This window comes from Octopus bimaculoides, chromosome 15 (genome assembly GCF_046866305.1).
Source record: "Octopus bimaculoides isolate indiv1 chromosome 15, ASM4686630v1, whole genome shotgun sequence".
NCBI classification, from domain to species: domain Eukaryota; kingdom Metazoa; phylum Mollusca; class Cephalopoda; order Octopoda; family Octopodidae; genus Octopus; species Octopus bimaculoides.
This window is the reverse complement of record NC_142942.1, coordinates 23,891,426-23,913,593: the sequence shown is the minus strand read 5'-3', so window position 1 is coordinate 23,913,593 and position 22,168 is coordinate 23,891,426. Positions and strand designations below refer to the sequence as shown.

Here is a 22,168-nt window from a genome sequence, read left to right as displayed (position 1 = left end):
AGCAGCATTTTAGTCCACCAGGCAACTTAGTGAACTCGGTCCTAAAGTATTTTTATTTATTGACAGCAAACCACAGTATCCATAGATCAGAACTGGGTTGCTAGACTCATGAGGCCCCTGCGCAACTGCCTTGTGGTGCCCACCATCAACCACTTCCGCCAGAAGATGAGCCTACGAAACTAGAAATATTATTACTGTTGGACTTGAGTATTTTATTACAAACTACATGGGAGTCCTGCGAGGACATAGAGGAAAAGGTTTATTAAGAAAAGGACGACGACGACGACGATGATATTGATCAGAAAAAATAGGTTTAATAATAGAGAATCGAACTTTTATAGGTAAGTTGAAATACTCTTTTCTTAATAAATACCGAAGTGTGAGAGGTAAATTATTAGTTATTAAAAGGAACATCTTAGTCACTTCCATCAGCATCACCATCATCATCACCACCACCACCACCACCGCTATCAACATCATTACTTTCGAGCGAACGACTGGGACCTGCAAATGTTAAAGGCACCGCCCCTTCCTCAAGATTCAGCAAAGAAAAGACAATTTTAAAAAGTAAAAAATATCATCATCATCATCAACATCATCATCATCAACATCATCATCATCAACATCATCATCATCAACATCACCAACACTCGACCCCCCATCAGCAGCAGCAGCAGTGTTACCGTTATCATCATTTGAAGCTATTTAGATCGAAGCGAAGAACGATAAAGACCCAAACAACAACGGTAAAAGATATATAATCTGAAAATAAAGACGAATAAAATAAACATAGCGTCAACATAAACAAGTACGAGAAACAATGAACAAATAAATAAACAATAAATGAACAGTTCACAAAAAATCTGATCGTTAACCGGAAGTAGATGTTGAATTCTCTGCCCCTGAATCCAATCAGTTTTGGCCACGCCGAGGTAGGACAGGATTTCGCTTAACGTACCAAACACACACACACACACTGCTCAGTTGCTGTATATATATATATAAGAGATAGATATATATATATATATACTGTTGTATGTATATATAAATTAATATATATGTATATAGATATACATATACAGAAGCGGCTTTCTTCTTAAGTTATTTATTTATTTTGAGGTAAGTATTAAATATCGCTTATAAATTAATACAGTTGTCATCCAGCTTTCAATATTTATATATGTGTATATATATAAATATAAATATTTATAAATATATGTAGATGTGTGTGTGTGTGTGTGTGTGTGTGTGTGTATTTCATGTTTATCATTCTCTGCAATCTAAATGTATAATTATTTATTTCTGTTGACACTTTTCGGTGTCGGGTTTCGTCGCTTCTCTGTCAGTTTCACAATCTGAATGAAATCTATATAAATGTGTGTGTTTAAAATTGTTTAACCCCAAAACAAGGCAAGTTAAAAAGGAGATTTCAATATCTTATATATAGATAGATATGTGTGTATGTGTGAGACTCATGAAAAAAATATATGTACGACAGTTGGATGGATGAGACAGGTAGATATAGGTGAGTTGCTGGACAGATAGATGGACGGGCTGGCTAATTGAGAAGCAGATATAGTTAGATAGACGTTTTATTAAACTAGGAAACAGATACATCAGCGGACAGACAGACAGATGTGAGACGCACGGCTTGATTAGATAGATTGGTAGATAGATAAAAAAAAAAGACGAATGTCAAACTCGGCAGAGAGAGACGATCCAAACACCAGCAAGCTCACCTTAACATCTTAACAAAGGAAGCATGCATCAGATTAATGTAGTCCAAGATACATTAGGTCAGATGCAAGTAAGATAGGATAGTCTTGTCTCATTTGGTTATAGAGTTAATAGATAAAGACTGAGTTTAAACAAGTGACAAAGTCGGAGATATTGTCTTTCTGACAGGCTAGAAGGATCGAATCTTGACAGAGTCAGTCTTGTATTTTATTCCAATGTCATTCATTTCGTCATCATCACCATTATTGAAATCCACTTTTCCATGCTGATTTTAACGTTTGACAATATCTAAGTCTCAGTTCTTGTAGGCAGCATTTTGGGTGTTATGCCAAGTGCACCAATTATCAAAGGAATAATTTTCACATGTCTCTTCCACAGTTTCTCCATTTCTCTATCTCGTTCCTCGTTTTCAACATCATTTAACGTCCGTGTTCCTTGCTGGCATGGGTTGGATGGTTTGACAGGAACCATTTGTGTCCAAGAATTACATTGAGTTCCAAGAGGTAAACTAGCAGAATCATTAGCACATTGGCCAAAATGCTTAGTGTTGTTTCTTCCAGGTCTTTCCTCTCTGGGTTCAAACCCTGCCAATGCCTTGTAATAAAATCTTAATTTAATTGTAGATGCAGTGTTCACCATCAAGGCTGCTGTGGCCAGTGTCCATATTCTTGTCTCTGCTACTACTTCTACTTCTCTCAGCGGTTGAGGCAAAGTCCAACATTGAAGAAATGAAGTGTGCAGGTAAGAGAACTTTAATGCATTGCAGTTTCAATCCCAGTTAAGGTTAATTCATTAAGAAAATATCATAAAATGTTTGCTTTCCAATCATGTGATCTTAGGTTCAAACCTGACCAAAGTCTTGTGAATGGCTTTGGTAAACAGAACCTGAAAGAACCCTATTGAATGTGTGTGTGTGTGTGTCACCACCAATTCTTAACAACTAGTATTGGTTTGTTTTTGTCCCCAACACTCAGCAGTTTAATAAAAGAACCAATCAATGAGTATTGGTGTTGATCCATTAAAACCCTTCATGTTTGTGCTCCAGCATGGCCTCAGTACACTGGAACAAGTAAAAAATATTATGAGATAAGATCTCAGCAATGGCTTTTTTCTGCTTCATTTCCTCCTCCCCCCCTTTTCTTTCCCTCTTCTTTTTCTATTCTTTTCTTTTACTTGTTTCAGTCATTTGACTGCAGCCATGCTGGAGCACCACCTTTAGTCAAGCAAATCAACCCCAGGACTTATTCTTTGTAAGCCTAGTACTTATTCTATTGGTCTCTTTTGCCAAACAGCTAAGTTACGGGGACATAAACACACCAGCTTCTTTGTTGAGCAATGTTGGGGGACAAACAAAGACACACAAACATATATACACAATACATATATACAACAGGCTTCTTTCAGTTTCCATCTACCAAATCCTCGGTCCGAGGCAATAGTAGAAGACACTTGCCCAAGGTGCCACGCAGTGGGACTGAACCCAGAACTATGTGGCTGGTAAGCAAGCTACTTACCACACAGCCACTTCTAGTATAAAGTAACTTCATACGTATGTCTGTACAGAGCAGACATGATATTTAGTGTCATCAGATTTGCTCGATTGATTTCCGTCTTTATTATTCTTGTTCTTTTCCCTTCTTTCGTTCCAGTTTGCCGAGTTCTTGTAGGAGAAACAAATTATAGAATAAATCTTGTAGACCCAAAGAAAAAAGTTCAAGTTGGAAGTTTTCGTGTCGACCCAGACGGTAATCAAAATACACATGAGGTAAGGACACCTGCTGGGAATCAGGGGTCAGTTGATGGGGCAGAAAGATCAGGGAATAGAGAATGTGTTGCTACTCTTGTTGTTGTTGTTGTGAATTGTTTTCTGACGTAGGATTAGATCTATTCTAGTAATTGTACGACCTCCTTGACCTTTGGTCATTCCTGTTGCAAGCATTTGGATCGGGTCTCCAATCTGTGAGTAACTTCCTCCCTTCCTTACAGTGGTTTCAAAGACCCTGAAAAGGGTCATGCCTGCTGCTCTCCCTCTCCTCGCCAAGCACATAAAATAATATTCAATAATGATCCTTTCTACTCTGGGCACGAGGCTTGTCTGGTGCTTAGTGACTCCAAAAGGGATCAAAGGCAAAGTCAGTCTCGTTGGGATTTGAACTCAGAACTTAAAGCTGAAAAAATGTCACTAACCATTTTCTCCAGTGTGCTAACGATTCTGCCAGCTTACAAATATAAAACAAAGAGGACAAACAGACAGACATCTATCTATAAAGATGCTTGACTGGTCAGAAAGAAGCGTGTGGGGAAGGAGTACAGAGTATAAACTTTTGTCAGACAGGGAGTGCTGTGGATGGAGTTATTTAGAGAAGGTCTACTAGATATTGATGATCAGGAGTACACGGTCAGGAGTTAACTCTTCATTTAATTTGTTTGTTTAATAAACAATGGTACCATGCAATATTCTAATTTCACTGGCTTTTTTTATTATATTTTCCAGGTTCCATATGGAAGATCCGAGCTTCATTTAGTAGAGATTATGGAAAATTTGTGTGAGTCTACGAAACATTATGCTGAGACTACAAACAAACTGGGGAAGAAGACCTTAATTCGGACGATGACATACACTGGTGAAGCTGTGTCACTCGATGACTTCAAAGTAAATTCTGAACTCTCAGAGAAACTAAAATATATGGTAAGAGATGCCATCATTGTCTTGATTTTACCAAAACCTATTATTGCTTTGGTTGTTTGGTTTGCAGTGCCATGGATCTGAGTTTCTTATACAAGGGTTTTGCAAACCAAATGGTTTGGGACCCGGTCCCACTATGTGGCACCCTGTTGAGTGTTTTTGACTGTAAGCCAGGGCTATGGCTATATGATTAAGAAGTTCGCTTCTCAACCATGTTGTTTCAAGTTCAATCCCATTGCGTGGCTTGTTGGGCCAGGGTCTTCTATTTCAGCCCCCAAGCAGAAACTGAAGAAGCATGTTTTACATATGTTGGATTGAATTGCCTGAGTTCAGTCCACTCTGCAGGACGAAGGCCTCCTCATATTCTCTCCACCCAGCCACAGTCTGATGTGGAGGTCGTGAGTGGACTTGAGATCATACTACTTTGATCAGCCCACCCTGCTATACTGGCTTAGCAGAAGGGTACAGTTTTTTAAACGCTTACCCAGCAGTAATTAAGTCAATTACATCGACCTCAGTGCATAACTGGTACTTTTTTTATCGCCCCTTAAATGATGAAAAGTTAAGTCGGCCTCGGTGGAATTGAACTCAAAACGTATAGACGGACAAAAAAAGCGTTAACTATTCCACCTGTCGTGCTCACGATTCTGCCAGCACGTGTGCCAGATAGAGCAAAGTTATCTCCCTTATATCTTTTCTTTCCTCTTCTCTGATTATGTTCTGTAGTAAAGAGCTATGTTCCTTTATGTTTTATGTTCTAATCTCGTTTAAATCACCTTTGGCATCTCATAAAATGACGGATCCTTACCTGAACCCTTTAGTTCTGTGATGGTTGAGTGTGGATAAGGCTACCCTAGAGTGTGTCATCTGCAGTGTAGAGGCAAGGGCAAGTTTGTATGGAAGACCAGTTGTTGTTGTTCTTGCTGCTGCTCTTTCTGTAAATCTTTTTTTCTTTCTTTTTGCTGATACAAATTAGCTCCGATGTCACATTGTACCATTCACACTCAGGTTCTGTCATTTTGCCATTCAACCATTTGTTATATTAGCAGAGAACAATCCAATCAGGCCATTGCATATCTAATGAAGAAAACTGTGTGAAGCCCTTTCAACGGACTAGTTTTGTCGCAGATTGTATCTTGCTGATTCAGCTTAAAAGTTATATTAAAGTATACTTGAGTGCATGGAATACTCAGCCACAATCTCATCTCCAAACCACGTAATTTAATTAATTGCACATTCACTTAATTAAACAACTATATAGTCATTACCAAAACTAATTGAGGATCTGACTCCTCACCAAATTAACACAATGGCACCATACCAGTTGTCCCCTACCATTGTACCAGTGGTCATCTTAATACAATACCGTTCCACACCACAACACCCCTGTTAACCTGACCTTTTCTTTTTTTTTTCCAGTGTGACAACATCCTGGAGGAATATGAAGAGAAAATGATTGAATTATTCCGAAGACTTGACATCAAAGACCATGGCACCAGGTTGTGTCGGGATGTGATGCGTAAGTACAACATCCTTCTTCAACTCAGCCTCCTCCTCCTCCTCTTCCAGTCCCCTCCCCTTCCTCTTCCCTTTACTTAGCTCAAACTAAACCAAAACCCAGTGTCTTTAAATGTGACCCCTTTCACTGCTGTATGTTTATATGGATAGATGCAAAACGAGAGAAAGCAAAGAGTGGAGACCTTCAGACGATGAATATTTCATTCTAAACATAGACATTTATATTAACAGGTCCAACTTACACAAAGTACAAATGATAGAGAAAATGAAAAGGGAGGAAGTAAAGTGTTTTGAGTCCAACAGCTGTTTCTGGGGGCTCAGATCCATCATAATATTGGTAGATGTAGTCCATTACAATATGCAGGCCAAAACGGAAGCAATCAACGTTGGATAAATTAAGCCTATCAACCTCCTACTCTGTCTCTATATATTTCTATATCATCTCTCCCTCTCTCTCTCTCTCTCTCTATGTATCTGTTTGTTCTTTGCATCTCATACTTTCTTCTTCCTCACTACAGGTGTGTGCACATCTGATGACATGGAGGTTGAAATGCCAAAAGCCCCGCTCAAGAAAGATGTGGTAGAGGCGGCAGAAGCCAAGAGAAAAGCCAGCAGTGAGGAATCGGATGAAGATGATAAAAGTGATGAGGAAACTGACGACGACGATGACGATGATGATGACAAAGACAAGAAGAAAAATGAAGAATTATAAAAAAGGGGAACGGAGGGGAGGGGGTTAGATTATTTTTATTTGGGTTTTGTTTTCACTGTAACACTCACTCCTCTCCCACCTCCTCCATCATCACCAACAAGTCTCATTATCATTACTGTTTCTTGTTATTATTGTAATTAACTCTCTCACTACCCTCTCATCCTCCTCCTCCTCCTCCCTACCTCTTAATAATCTTTTATTTACTGCTGACATTAATTAGCTCCAACGGAAAAAAAAAGCATAGAAATTTTTACTCACACACACACACACACACACATATATGTATCATTCTCTCTCTCTCTCTCTCTCTCTCTCTCTCTCTATATATATATATATATATATATATATATATATATATATACATACATACATACATAAATGTGTATATGCATACATGCATGTGTGTGTATATATATAAAATAGGCCCTCCTGTCTCTCTCAACATATGAGTGTCCACTTGATTGACCATTTGGACTTTCTGGTCATTGAATTTGCATGTAAACTGGCTGTGTATTCCAGGCACATATATCCTTAACATAATTCTCAAGTGTGTCAAATGTACAGTCCATCCAGTAAGCTGCCACACAGTTTCCGCCTGCCCAAGTTCGTTTACAAGGTTATGGTCAAGCTACCTCCATCCATGGAGACTGATATATCTATGTATGTATGTTTATATTACATGCATTGCTTGAAACTTTTGGCCTTTCAATGACTAGCTTTACAGGCAGAAATGTGTTGTGTACAGACATCCATACATACATGCATACACACACCTCATTAGTCTGCTTTTTAAATTACACAACATCATCATCATCATCATCATAGTAATCATCATTATTACTGTTGTTGTTGTTGTTGCCATTTTTTAATTGACAATGTTGGGCCCAGCAGTATGTACAATACCTTGTAGTATTTCAATTCATATCCCTTTTTATGTTCTCTGTTCAAATCCTATTCCAGGATTAACAAACTTGAACTGATACAATTACTCTTTTACTCGTTTCATTCATTTGACTGCGGCCATGCTGGAGCACCGCCTTTAGTCAAGCAAATCAACCCCAGGACTTATTCTTTGGATGCCTAGTACTTATTCTATCGGTCTCTTTTGCCGAACTGATAAGTTACGGGGACATAAACACACCAGCATTGGTTCTCAAGCGATGTTGAGGGGACAAACTCAGACACACAAACACATACATATATACAACGGGCTTCTTCCAGTTTCCGTCTAACAAATCCACTCACAAGGCTTTGGTCGGCCTGAGGCTACAGTAGAAGACACTTGCCCAAGGTACCACTCAGTGGGAATGAGCCCGGAACCATGTGGTTGGTGTGTCCTTCTTAAAAATCATTATCATCAAGAAGGTGACTTAACCTGCAGAATCGTTACTGCACCAGATAAAATGCTTCACAGCATTTCTTCTCTGTCTTTGAGTTCAAATCCTGCCAAGGTCAATTTTACCTTTTCAAATCAACTAAGCACTGAGATCAATATAGAAGAAAGAATAATAGTAATAATAAATTATTATTTTTTTTAATTCTTAGCCATAAGGCGTTGAGCTGGCAGAATCATTAGTATTTTGTCTGCCGCTACATTCTGAGTTCAAATTCCACCGAGGTCAGCTTTGCCTTTCATTCTTCTGGAGCCAGTGAAATAAAGAACAAAAGAAATACACGTGGCTTGTGGGGAAAGTCTCTTACCCTACCCCACCACCCAGCTCCCATCTGTAATCCTTTTCAAGCCTTCCACCTGCTTTACAGATGCTACTGTAAAGCACCCAACTAGATGTCTTACAGATTTCTGCATTCGGTCCTTCCTTGGTCAGTTGCAGTGTTTTATCTGTCTGCAGTTGATATAAAGATACCAGTAATTATACTGGGGAGGGGAAACATTCTCATCGACTTCACATCCCTCCCTTCCCTCCTATAAATGTTCTGGTTTTATGCCCCACCAAAAAAATATATATTTTAATGTTAAAAGAACCCTAGGGAAATGCATGAACATCACAAACTCTCAAAACACTTTCTCTGTGCTGCTGTTGTTGCTGCTGCAGGTTGTTTTAGTTTTGTATTTCCTGACCAAAGGGGTTCCAACCATGATTATCTCCTGTTAAGAGATAGTTTAGGGATCAAACACTACATCACTATCCAATGTGTTCTTCCATTTTTAATGTGGTAGGGTGTGATATATGAGAGAGATTTGACTGCTATTTCTTGCAAATACAAGCTCCCTCAGTGGAGGAGGAAGTGAGTTTGTTGTTTATTTTTCCGTTTGGGGTTTTTTATTTGTTTTTTTTTCTTCATGTTGATATACTAATTACATAATTAGTAATGTAAAGAAAAAACAATAATAAGGATTTCTCATGAAAAAGAAGTTTAAAAAAGAAATGAGTGTTTTGTGTTGTTGTTGCATTGTCTTCCATGATGTGGAATCGTTAAAATGTCAACCAAAAGGACTTTCACTATTTAATTTACGATCCATTATGATCTGAGTTCAAATCCTGCCATGCACATCCAGGATTACTTTACTTTTCATCCTTCCGGGGGTCAATATAATAGAGTACCAGTCACATACTAGGGTCGATATAATCAACTGCTCTCTTCTCCTAAAAATTTGAGGCTTTGTGCCCCTGTAAAAAAATTAGTAAGACAATAAGTATATTGAAATAGCAGAATCATTGGAGCATTAGACAAAGTGCCTTGTGGTAATTGATCCAGCTATTTACATTCTGAATTCAAAATCCCACCAAGATTAACTTTGCCTTTCATCTTTTGGGGATTAATAAAATACAGCACCAGTTGAGTACTGAGGTTGTTGTTATCGACTGCCCCCCCCCCTATTGTCTATTTACCTTTGTGAGGAGTTACATTGATCCTTTTAAAATATCATTATTATTATTACCAATATTTCTATCAGACAAAATGCAGGTACAAAACCACATTGTAGAGATGTGGTTGTGTGGCAAGTGTTTTGCTCATTGAAACCCTAAAATGATTGCAGCACAGAAGACAGGAGTTGGCCATTCAGAAACACACAAAGACTACTTTAACTCCACTGAAACATTTATTGTTTGTAATCCTGACTCCAAACTCTGACTTGATCACTGCTAGACACAGCACAGTTTTTTTTTTTTTGTCAGTGTCTGAGGTTGCAGTTTCAAGCAACAGGAATTTTGACATCACTTAAATGTTCAAGTGAAACTGGTGGTCTTTCGCTTTCTGAATGGTTAAATTGTCTGTGACACAGCAATCGTTTTAAAGTAATTTTCCTTTCTAAATTCTGAGTTCTAATCCTATTAAGGCCAACAGTCCATGATGCATTTTGGGGCAGGACAATATAATCAGCTTTATTCACCCTTCCTAGTCTTGGCCTTCGTTGTTTAATCCCAGATTATCTCTGATCAAACAGATCTATGATCATTTGCATTCCAACCATAACCATCCCAGTGTTTCTTCTTTCAAAAGTGAAGGATGTGTCATCTTTAACTTTTTAAAGACTACAAGCTGCTATTTCTAGCAGGGGACCACATAGTTCTGTTCTTGATTGTTTGGGAATCAGTGTTCTTGTCGAACCAGAATTTAAAAAACTCGTACCAATTCTTCAGAATTAAAACAAATTCTTCATTTTGAAAACAAATCTCACATTTTGTATCATCAATGATCATTGTCCACCTCGGCAAAGGCATGAACCCCACATTTCGTCTCTTATGCTATCGCTATCGCTATCTCTTCCCCAATGCCACCACTTCATTGTTTATGAAAGCAGAAGTTGTGGTCGTCATTGTTGTTGTTGCTGTTGTTGACCTAACAAAACTGATGTTTATTTATTTGGAGCAAATCCTGCATTTGTCAAAGTGTGTGGTGCCACCATTATTTTTGTCTTTATTGTTGTCTTCACCTCAGCATCATCATCTCCGTATCAATTTGATGGAGAAAGTGCAAAAGGAGAGGTGAAAAAAAAAAAGGAAAGAGAATTGGTTTTGGTTATATTGATTATTGAGATGTATTGATTCATAGATCAGTTGATTGGGTGGGGGGCTGGGGGATAGAAATAAATATTTTGTTGGGAAGAGGGAAATATTTCAGTTGATGGCTTTGTTAGACCAAAGAACTACAGAAATATCAATCAGTGGGGATAAATCGATATATATTCAATATAGAAACATTCTTTCTGGTCCTCTGACAAAACAATGAACATGATGATGATGATGATGATGGTGGTGGTGGTGACTATTCAAATTTGCTGATCATCACTCGTACTCAATACAGTTATCAATAAATGGAGTGATATACTGTGAATGATGAATGCCAAAAGTGAAAGCAGGTGCTTTCTTCTTTCTGCTATCCCAGACAATTTCATTTCTGTGAGCTCCTGGTCCTGGTTTATTGGTGTTATCTATGGGAAGATTGGTCCATGGTCGCATGGTGAATCCAGGGGATTTCTTGTTGACGATGTCAAGATTGGCTGCTTTGTAAGCGGCAGGGCCAGGCGTCTCTGAGAAGTCTTCATAAGGGTGGCCAAAAATAAACTTAGCTCGCATGGAATAGATTGGTGCTTGTGTTTTGCTGGCGTCGACAGTATGCGTCAATACTGGGGGTAAGGTATATGCGTTAGGTGCTGGCGTATCATCAGGAACACGTCGAAATGAAGATTTTCCAAAGATGCACCTTGGTTGGCTGGGGTACACGGCACCTGACAGTGTACACTTTATCACATCGTAGTCACCGGGTGCTGGAGTTTTGTCTACGTTGTGTTCTTCTCTTCGGCTTTTAATTGAGTACTTTGGGGTACTTTTCAGGCCATCACGGTATACACTTGGATTGTCTAACAAATAACAAGGGCCGGGGGTATCTGTGATCAGTCGTTGCTGTGTTCTTAAACCAATATAATAAGCAGGTCTCTTTGGAAAGAGACTGTTTTTGTCATGGCCCTTGTCCCCCAGCAAAGGGTTCATTTTATAATAAGGACCCGGATTTGTGTAACTTGCATACACGGGTCTCCGCGGTTTAGTCGGAATAAACATAGTCATGATGAAGTTTTACTCACTTGATACTGGGTCAGGGGAAAAAAATGGATATCCTCAATTCAAGCAATTTGTAGAGGCATGGGGGGTCGTGGGGGCATGTTGTACAAGCAGTGGGTCCTGCAAAGAGAAGAAAATTTATGAGAACATGAAGTAAATAAATGAATAAAAGTTCTCTCCAACACACACAGACACAAACCAATGAGGGAACCTCTACGTGGTCTTTTAACTTGCTAGAACTAACAGCTAAACCACCCTCCAGCCATATCCTAGGGTCTTTATAAACATTACATATGATACTGTAATTCCAGAGACACTCTTTGACAAAACTAAAATGCTCTATTTCTGATCATAGTCCTACTTAAAGTAGCTTTGCCTAGGGTTCAACAACAACAACACATACAATCAAGGTTCATTAAAAATATAATGAATGACAGTAAATGATTTCAATTAACTCCTTTATCAACAAATATTTGATACAAGATGGCGATTTTGAATTTAGAAAACAAATTTGAATGATGCAAGTTTCATTTCCATATATTTATGTATGTGTATGTGTGTGTATATATATATATATATATATATATATATATACACACACACACATATTGAAATGAAATTTCAAGCTCTGTTTTATATATATAGATATACTTATATTTTTTTATAAAACTATACATATGTTTCAGCCCCAAGGCTGTGGTCATGCTGGAGCACCGCCAGTGTAATCACCTTTTCAATGGCCAATATCATGTGAAGAAGGGAGTTCAACACTGCTGCCATCTTTTGAGTTTCCTGCCTTGATATAAGGTCATCTGCGACCTTGGATAGCAGGAGGTGAAGCTGTTTCTTAAAAACATCTACCCCCTACTCCATGAAGGTCCCTCAGATGTTTTGGCAAGGCGTTAAATAGCTGTGGGCCCTTGAATACCGAACTATTGTAGTACATGGTCCTCACCTCTAAATAGAACAGCTGCAACCTTTGAAACAGTGTAGTGACGTTCACTTTGGGGGTGGGGTGGGGCTGATACCAAAGCTTGGTGCCAACCCCTCCAGGATCTTCTATACATATACCCCACTGCATACCTCTCTCATCTTTGCTCCAGGGAGTAGAGTCATGGCTCTTCCAGTCTCTCCCAACAGCTCAACTCTTCCAATCATACTATCTTCTCTCTATCTATCTCTGTTTTTCTTTCTCTGCCTCTCTCTCTCTCTCTCTCTGTTTTTCTCTCTTTTCTCTAGCTCCTTCTTTCTCTCCCCTATCTACCTTTCTCTGTCTCACTCCTTGTATCTCTCTCTTTCTCTTTATGTTTCTGTATAAAACTAAACTAGTATTGAAGTATCGGTGCTTGGACAATGCAGAGGACTTTCTGGGTTATAACGATATTGGAATACGCGTGTTTTGTGGGTTCAATCCCACTACACGGCTTTGAGTCGAACAATGCCTTCTGAGAGAAATTTAAAAGACAGAAATTGTCTGGAAGCCTATTTGAATGCAAGCATGGAGACTGATGTAAGTCCAAGCGGAGTAACTCACTTTAAAGGGAAGTAACTTCAATAAACTTAAAGCCTTTCATAAACTAATAACTACGCTTGAGTGCTACAGCATGGCCACGAAAATCAGCTACGCACGCGTCCGTCCGATGTCTCTGCATGCAGTCAAACCATATACATTGCACTTAGAGAAACGCATCACTTTGTAGGCATAAATGATGTGGAAATGCGGTCCAAACAGAATGGAGTCCAGCTGGAATTGCGATGGGCATCCGTTAAGATGTCACACCATTAACTCTGTTAACACATTCAAATTTGGTCTGTTTCGAAAAATAATGGTGAATTTAAGGATAGCCTCAGACGACGCACAGAAGTGGTATTGATAAACCCGGGCGACCGCATTAATATACTTCTTCAAGATGACTTCAGCCTCCGAAATGTCAAATAACCTTACGGGCCACATCCTCCCTGAGATGTCGCTGCATGAATAATGGCATGCAGAATCATTACTCGAACTTTCTAGTGGGTTGTTCATGGATCAAGTGATACTCCAACCAGCCAGGGGCAACAAAATTCTGTATCTCTCCTTCACAAATAATATCGATTTATCCATAATGTCAAAGTGACGTACTGTAGATCTAACGATGAATGATCCTAGTCGAACTATCGGCATCTATTGTATAAGGACTCCAGCCATATTCAGCTTGAATTTCCTTAAAACAAACTGGAAATCAATCCGCAAAGAGATCCACAAACAAAACTGGACCGACGGTCTGTCTGTGGAAGACAAAGAGTTGAAACTTAATTTATGTCGACAGTGCAAGCTGTTCGCGTTAAATATGTCCCAGAAAACAAAAACACCAGCACACCCAAAAATAAAGTCTTCAGAGATAAGTCTGGTGGACTCTCTCATGAAAAGAAAAGAGGAAAAGCGACAGAGACAGACAGGCAGAGTTGGGGAGGGAAGAGCTGTGAAAAGCATAAAAACAATCCCTAAAGCTTTCTGTATATTTGCAAAGCAATCTGTGCAAAATGGGGACGTTGTTCCAATGGCACGGTTCACTGACTGCGGCCCCAAAAACGGATAAGTGAGGTGCTCAGTGAACAATGTAAAAGTGTCTTCCCCTTAATAAGCCAGCTGAGTTGTTTGACATTTACAGGTCTTCAGAGCCATTGATGACCTCAACACTTAGGAAGCAGATATCACAGTGGTCAGAGACGGAATGAGCTTAAACTCAGCAACTGAGCCCAACGGTTTCCCAGCTATTCTCTTGAAATCATGTAAGTAAGCTTTAGCGAAACCCCTTCAGACATTTTCCCGGAGTTTCCTCGCAAGTGGAAAAGCTTCCTAAAAAGCTAAAAAGAAGTAATTATATGCCCTATCGACACACACATGTGTATGTATGAGAGCTAAGTATATAGGAAGATAAATACACATGCACACACGCGCGCACAGGTACACACACACACATGCACGCACGCACACACACACATATAATAACGTACACTTACTTGCAATCTAGATTTATGTTTGGGTTTCTCGAAAACAGAAATATAAAGGCAGAGTTATGAAAATGTATCTCAACAAATTATAAGAAAATAGATTTTTCACTCTGTAACAAACAATATAGATTCTAGAACTACCAAATCTGTTGATCTCATAAATATGTCATAATCGATTCGTGACATCTGACGTACAAACAAGGGAGACTACTCGTGGCTTTTTTTTTTTGTTCCTTTATAGCTTTGTTTGTTGGTGTGAGTTCATGCGCGCGTGTGAATGTGCGTGCGCGCGCGTATGTGTGTGTATGTGTCTAGTGTTACATAATGTGGGAAGCTCTAGAAATTCTGCATTAAGGTTACAAATGTCAACGGTATGCTCGGTCTCTTAATCGAATTCTTACTGACTTGTAGAGTTATGAGGCGAACAGCTATTGTCACATGAATTCGGTTAACGGCCGACTCCTTTGAAGGATCGCCTTAACACCCGACATTAATTCTCTTCTTATTATATTTTAGCTGAAATAATAACAATAATAATAATGAAATTATTGTATACAGTGCTCAGGTGCACTACAACTTGTCAAAAGTGCGCATAACGCATATGCAGTAATGTACAAATGTCTGGAAAGTGAACAGTGTCTGAGTCAGAGACATGCTTGCATGGGTATGGAGGGGAGAAAATGAGGTGTAGTGTTGGTGAATCTTAGGAAGGATGGAAGTTTTGAAGGATGCAGTGCTCCGACAACTAACAACTGATACCAGCAGATTGTTCCATACTTCAGCAACTCTTAGCATGAAAAAGTGTTTCCGAAAGTCATGGGAACTGTGCTGTTTTCTGACTTTGTAAACATATCCATGTGTGTTAGACAGGTGGAATTTGAAAAGGTGCCCCTTTATTTCAGTTGGTCTCAAAAATAGTAAGAAGATACTAAAATAATTTATCATTGTTAAGCTCAGTTTTGGAGTGTAAATGAACAAAAAATTTTAATGTGTCATATAAAACATCTTTTTCTCTTTGTCTTCTTAAAAAATAAAGAAATCCATAAGTTTTTCCATGTTAAAGTTGTCGTATTTCTGTAATTTCAACCAATCACTGACGTCCATTCAGCCGATATACATTAAGTGCCGACTACATAAACAAACGATTCTGAAACAATTAACCCTAACCCTAACGTTAGGGTTAAAGCAAATAAAACGAAGGTATGGAGATTAAATACGCTTTACATCGCTTAATCAGCCAAAGGAGTAAATATAAACAACTGAATACTTGTCAGTGATTGGTTGAAATTATCGAAATAAGACAATTTTTTACATGAAATAAATTCGAATACAAAATTATTTTTTTGTTCTATAACACAAAATAGATAAGTATACGAAGTTTGAAAGTCTTTCGGTACCAAAAACACTACGTAAAACATTAATGAAAAATGTGGCCCCCGTTTTAAAATAGATCCGTTCATCATCTTTAAAACAACCCTTATTCAGGGACCTTTTGAGTAGGTTGGCTGTGCAGTAAGAAGCTTGCTTCCCAACCACATGGTTCCAAGTTCAGTCCCACTTCATGGCACCTTGGGCAAGTGTCTTGTACTATAACCTCAGGCCGACCAAAGTCTTGTGAGTAGATTTGGCAGACGGAAACTGTAAGAAGCTCGTCGTATATGTATGTGTGTATGTACGTATTTGTGTCTGTGTTTGTCCCCTCACACACACAATCGTTTGACAACCGATTCTGGCGCGTTTACGTCCCCATAACTTAGCGATTCGTCAATAGAGGCCGATAGAATAAGTACTAGGTTTCCAAAGAATAAGTCCTGGGGTCGATTTGTTCGATAAAGGCGGTGCTCCAGCATGGCCGCAGTCAAATGACTGAAACAAGTAAAAGAATATATATATATATATATATATATATATATATATATATATATATATAATGTATGTATACATACACACACACACACTTGTGTGCAGATAGATAGATAGATATTGTATTTTTCGTTGTTAGCTTAATAACTTTAAAAAAAAAATAAACTGATTTTTAAATATTTATTCGTTTCGTTGTGTTTAATCGGGATACCCAAGTCTAATTTTGTATTTCCCAAGTATGGTTTCGTTTCGTTATCAATCTCGCAGTTATTCGTAAAAAGAAAAGAAAAAAAACCCATTGGTGATGAAAAGCGAAGTGGACCTCGGTCGGATTTGAAATCAAAACATAAAAAGTTGGCATTTCGTCCAGCGTTCTATCAATTTTGCCAAAATAATAATAAACAACGTCCCTTTTTATTTTTTTGGTCTACTTCCGGGTTTTGTTGCTTATTTTATAGCAGAAGATTGCCGAGGCTTCGTAGTTAGCAGAATAACTAAGGTCATATTCATATTTCAAGGTCATTCTTCGAAACTGATCATCGTTTTATAAGAACCAGTTATCTGCCCTTGAGTGTAAAAAAGGTCAGGGTCACATTTACTTTTATTTAATTTGTCACGAAATTCTGACACAATTTATTACGATTTACCGATTTTTTTTCATCGTAGATCAAGACGAGTAGGGTGCACAGTAATGCAGGGCAAGTGTATCTGTGTGTCTCTCAGCTTCAATTAGAAACATTCTGCTCTCTCGTTGGCTGCTTTGCTACCAACTCGGAAGAATCTTTTGAAAATTGCCAAATGTCATCACCAGTCTTTGTAAACACACACAAACACGCGCACACTCACACTCACTCACACACATACAAACAAACGTGTGTTACTGACCACCTCGAGTCTCCGTGCATACGCATACATCATACATACATAAAAAGTATGTCTGAAGTATGTGAGAACACGTATAGATTTTTTTTTTCTTTTTTTGACTCCTTTATATTTTCGCAAATCCTTAAACTACTTTTCGTTCCTCTCTTTTTCTTTGACACAAACCAGATGAACAAGAATAAACATATTCTTCTTTCTTCGTGCACCTTGCCACCATGTGTCGATGGTGCTTCTGGAACAGAACCCCTTGCTCTCCAATCCCACACATAACTTAGCACTCTGTTAGCTCACTTTCCCTGAAGCCGGCAGATAGAAGCATCTAATTACTCTCTTTCTCCATGTATATATGTATATACATACATACATATATATATATATATATATATGTACGTATGCATGTGTATTTCTCTCTCTCTCTCTCTCTCCCTATATATATATATATATCATCATCATCATCATCGTTTAACGTCTGCTTTCCAATACTGGCATGGGTTGGACGGTTTGACTGAGGACTGGTGAGCCAGAAGGCTGCACCAGGCTCCAATCTGGCAAAATTTCTACATCTGGATGCCCTTCCTAACACCAACCACTCCAAGAGTGTGGTGGGTGCTTTTACATCCCACTGGCACAAGGGCCAGTCAGGCGGTTCTGGCAACGACCACGTTCAATAGGTGTTTTTTACATACTACCTGCACGGGAGCCAGTCCGGCAGCACTGGCAACGACCATGCTCGAATGTTGTTTTTCACATGCCACCGGCACATGTGCTGGTAAGGCGATGCTGGCAACGATCACACTCGAATAGTGCTCTTAACGTTCCACTGGCACGAGTGCCAACCAGGCGGTAGTCATTGGCCACACACATATACACACAATTGTAATGATTGTGTGTCAAATCAAATAGTGATATTTTTGAAATCATTTGATATGTGTGTTTCAGATCTGCATAATATGTAATAGGAAATAGATCCTTCTTGAGTTAACACATTTCAAAATAATTTGAAATGTGTTAACTGAGGAAGGTCTTGCTAGTTTGGAGGATGAATGTTGCTGTAATTTAGCCCCAGGCGACATCGTCTCCAGCTGTGTCCTTATATTTTTTTAAACAAGGGAATCTAGCACCCCCATTTGGCTCAAAACAATATCTGTTTATCGCGATTTCCGGGTTATTTCCCTTCATCAGCACAGAATAACCTGGAAATCACGCTACACAGATAATGTTCTGAGCTGAGTGGGGGTGCTAGATTCCCTTGTTGGAAAATACAAGGACACAGATCGTGTTGTATAGCCAGCTGGAGAACACAGAGAGGTAGGCCAAATACCACAAGGCATTTGATCCCTCCAGTTCACCACCATGAATTGGTAATTTTTTTTTATCAACCCTGAAAGATGTAAAGTAAAGTTGACCTCAACATGCTTTAAACAGGAGTCCTTAGGGGTCTCCTCTGCTGCAAGCATTCAGAGGAGAGTTCTGCTTTGAACAGATCAACTTCTTCCCTTTCATTGATCAGTTCTGGGATTCTTGCTTGAGAGTCAAAAACACTTCCTGTTTTAACTAAGCTATAACAAAAAACAAAAACAAAAAAAAACATTTAAAATTTATATTTATAACACACACATACACATATACGTATCTGTCTATATATGCTTATGTATGTGTGTGTGTGTAAATATATACACACACAGAAGGAACAACAAAACAACAGAAAAAAAAGAAAGAAAATATTAAAATGTTTTTTGTGTCTTTATTCTCCTCCAAATTTAACTTTTATGTATTTTTTTTGTATTTTTAAAATTTTTTTTTCCAATTTTTGCTATTTTTCCCTTTCTCCAACTCATCTTTTCCTTTCTTCATCTTACTCCCTCCCACTCACCCCATCAACGAAAAAATGTGTTTGTTGTTATTGTAGCTGTTTTTTGTATTGTTTTGGTTTTTTTTTTTGGTTTTATATGTTTTGTTTGGGTTGGTTTTTCTCCCCCTCCTCCCTCCCTACCCAAACTCTGTTCTCTTCTTTTTACCTGAACCCACCACTCTTTCAGAGTAAAATTCTCACTGCACCACCACCACCACCTTATTTTGCTGCTTCTCACCCCTGCTCATTCCTCCCATTCACTCTCTCCTATACAACCATCCAACCATCCATCCATCCATCCATGCAATCAGTCTCACTCTATATATATATGTCTTTCTCTCTCTCTGTCTCTCTCTCACACACACACTCATGCATTCACAATATTTCTCCCGCTCTTTCTCTCTCTCTCTCTCATTCTCTGCACTCACCCCTAACACTCATTAACCCCACCAACTTCCAATCAACAACCACCCTCTCCCTCACCCCTCACCCTCCACCCCCCACCCCCCTTTACCCCACCTCAGTAATATCTATCACATTTCAGGCCATTATCAAGAGTCTTCCTGCCCTGAACAACAATCATCATCATCACCGTCAGCATGGTCGTCATCGTCATCGTCAAGAAAGACGTCGTCGTCGTAATAGTCTAAGTCGGTGTGGCTCTCAGTCTGTTTGGGACGGCCGCTTACGCAGTATTCCTGGAGGGTGGTCGGCACTGTCACACCGTCCTTCTCCGCATCGGCTATTGTTGCTTGAACTTGTTTCCTGTGCACAGAAGAATTGATACTTTCAATAAGAATCCCAACAACAACAACAATTTATATTTGCCACAAGAGCGGCAGTTAAATAGAACATTACAAGAAACAATGGAGGAGTCTGCAGAATCAGTCACAAACAAAAAAAAAAAGATTTGAAAACCAAGAATACACAAAGAAGTGCAATGAGATGTCCTAACAGCTGGACAGGCCCCTAAGACTAACTAAGGAACCCCACAAACAAGAACAACTGCCTACTTTCAACTAACAGGTTCATGCTGAAAAATAAAGTCATTCACCCAGCACCATTTCCATGACTCTCCCTCGTCTTTCAACAAATTCACTGGAGGGACAGCACCTTCCGCTTCTGGTGAGACTTAATAAGAATGAAAATGATGCCAAACATAATTAATACAATTAGGGTAAAATTTAAGAACCATACTGGGAATAAAACACCTTTGTACGGTCCAAAGAATTAGTCCTGCCAGACACAGCCCATATCCTACACATGTCACTTGCAATCCAATAACACAACTTTCACAGTACATATTCTATACCCCACCCCACCCCCAATACTAATGCACAACTGCCACAGCATGGGCTCGTGTTCTATGCAATCATCCCAAAAGAACAAATTTACTTACATAATCTGCAGAATCACCACGAAAACTATATCACAATTTTTATAATACTATCACCTTCCAATATGTTTATGTCACACAGCACATCCCAATAAAATAATAACATCTCAAAGTGTATATTCCACACACACACACACACACACACACACACACACACACACACACACACAGACTGAAGTGACTTGAAATGACAGCAAACACTGCTGCACAGCAAAGTAGATGTCACATACAGAAACATTCCCTCAGAAAACTGAAACTGCACAAACCCCTAAATTAGGGAGTAGGGATATAACTGATGAAGTCAATCCCATTGCTTGACTTGGTTCTTATTTTATTAACCCTAGAAAAGATGAATGGCAAAGCTGACCCAGGAGCAAACTGAACCTAGAATATAAAGTGACAAATAACCAAACAATGATTTCTAACATTGGTATAAGTTTACAAGGTTTAAGGGGACAATACAACTGATAAAATAAACATGGATTGTTGGCTGGTCTTTTAAACAAAAGGACCAGTCTCACAAGGATGAAATGCTGCCAAGCATTTTGTCCAGCCAATGGTTCTGCTACCCTTGGATAATAAAATGACTTTACCTGATAATATTTTCATATTCTTTATCTCGTCCTCTTGAGTCTCTCCATTTGCGATACATCACTGAAGCATCTACATTGGCTGGGGAATATGTGTTCGGTTCATTCAATAAGGAAATTATACTTAGGAGAATTGTTCTGCAATAAACAAAAAATACACAAACTGCACCATCAACACAATACAGTAGTTACATCACAGTCTGTACCACCAGGCCCTCAGCCGGGATACAGTTGCCCTACCACTCTCTCTCTCATAAGAAAGCTCCAAAACCTTCCAAAGACAGTGTCCTGCGTCTGTCCTTATAGCCATAAATCAATTGTGCTGAGTAAAGAAGGAATTTACATAAATCCCAAACCAAACAGATTATTTATGTATGCAAGGTTCATACTGACAACTGCAGCTCTTCACATACAAGACTTGTGTACACAGCTAGTGCAGGTCTAGATTTCATGTAAGTACCCAGCTTGTCTTATCTCTCCCACACTTCCAATTTTCTGTCTTTACATAGTCACTGGAACATTAGCCCCTGAGTGTCAGAATGACATGCCCCATAACAAAAGTGAGAGTAGCATGATTAAAAACATCAAGCAAATAGGTTTGTTTCGTTAGCGGTCTCTCTCTCTCGTATACAAGTCTGCACAAATCGTATTGATCAAGGCTTTCCAACATCTGTGCACACAAATCAATTAAGCTTTCCTGTAGCCTAGAGCCACTGGTTGTATAGCCAATCATCATAATCCACACTTGAACACCTCACCTCAGCAACACCACCACTGCTGGACATCCCACACAACTCTTAGGAACACTGCAACCAGTCCCAGTTCACGACATCCTGATCAGTCCAAGCAACGACTCAATCGTATCAGCAGAGTGATTAGAGTATGGATGGAGTGGAACAAGTCCAGAGACACTT

At 39.0% G+C, this 22,168-nt stretch overlaps 3 protein-coding genes across 4 annotated transcripts in view; 1 reads left to right on the top strand and 2 right to left on the bottom strand.

Moving 5' to 3' along the window:
• The first annotated feature begins 907 nt into the window (after positions 1-907).
• LOC106874104 (protein canopy homolog 2) lies at positions 908-10,290 on the top strand. The gene is made up of 6 exons (XM_014921709.3): positions 908-1,119; positions 2,361-2,478; positions 3,387-3,502; positions 4,232-4,426; positions 5,843-5,942; positions 6,460-10,290. Exons 2-6 carry the CDS (start codon positions 2,361-2,363, stop codon positions 6,651-6,653), a joined length of 723 nt encoding a protein of 240 aa, XP_014777195.1. The 5' UTR covers positions 908-1,119; the 3' UTR covers positions 6,654-10,290.
• A 337-nt stretch (positions 10,291-10,627) lies between these two features.
• Positions 10,628-14,873, bottom strand: LOC106874117 (ciliary microtubule associated protein 1A). Of its 2 annotated transcripts, none has more exons than XM_014921724.3 (2): positions 14,681-14,873; positions 10,628-11,797 (listed from the first exon to the last, which is right to left on the bottom strand). In XM_014921724.3, the coding sequence occupies exon 2, from the start codon at positions 11,681-11,683 to the stop codon at positions 10,904-10,906; it is 780 nt and encodes a 259-aa protein (XP_014777210.1). In that variant the 5' UTR covers positions 11,684-11,797; positions 14,681-14,873; the 3' UTR covers positions 10,628-10,903. The 2 variants fall into 2 exon arrangements, with proteins under 2 accessions (XP_014777210.1, XP_089219719.1); XM_089363593.1 differs by lacking the exon at positions 14,681-14,873 and adding an exon at positions 13,800-13,938.
• Positions 14,874-19,140: 4,267 nt separating this feature from the next.
• LOC106874100 (ubiquitin-conjugating enzyme E2 R2) overlaps positions 19,141-22,168 on the bottom strand; it is a 57,090-nt gene continuing 54,062 nt past the window's right edge. Inside the window, exons 4-5 of the mRNA XM_014921704.3 lie at positions 21,258-21,392; positions 19,141-20,033 (exon numbers count right to left, since the gene is read on the bottom strand). Of these exons, the coding sequence (XP_014777190.2) occupies positions 19,820-20,033; positions 21,258-21,392 (349 nt within the window). The 3' untranslated portion in view covers positions 19,141-19,819. The remainder of the gene's footprint in view (positions 20,034-21,257; positions 21,393-22,168) is intronic.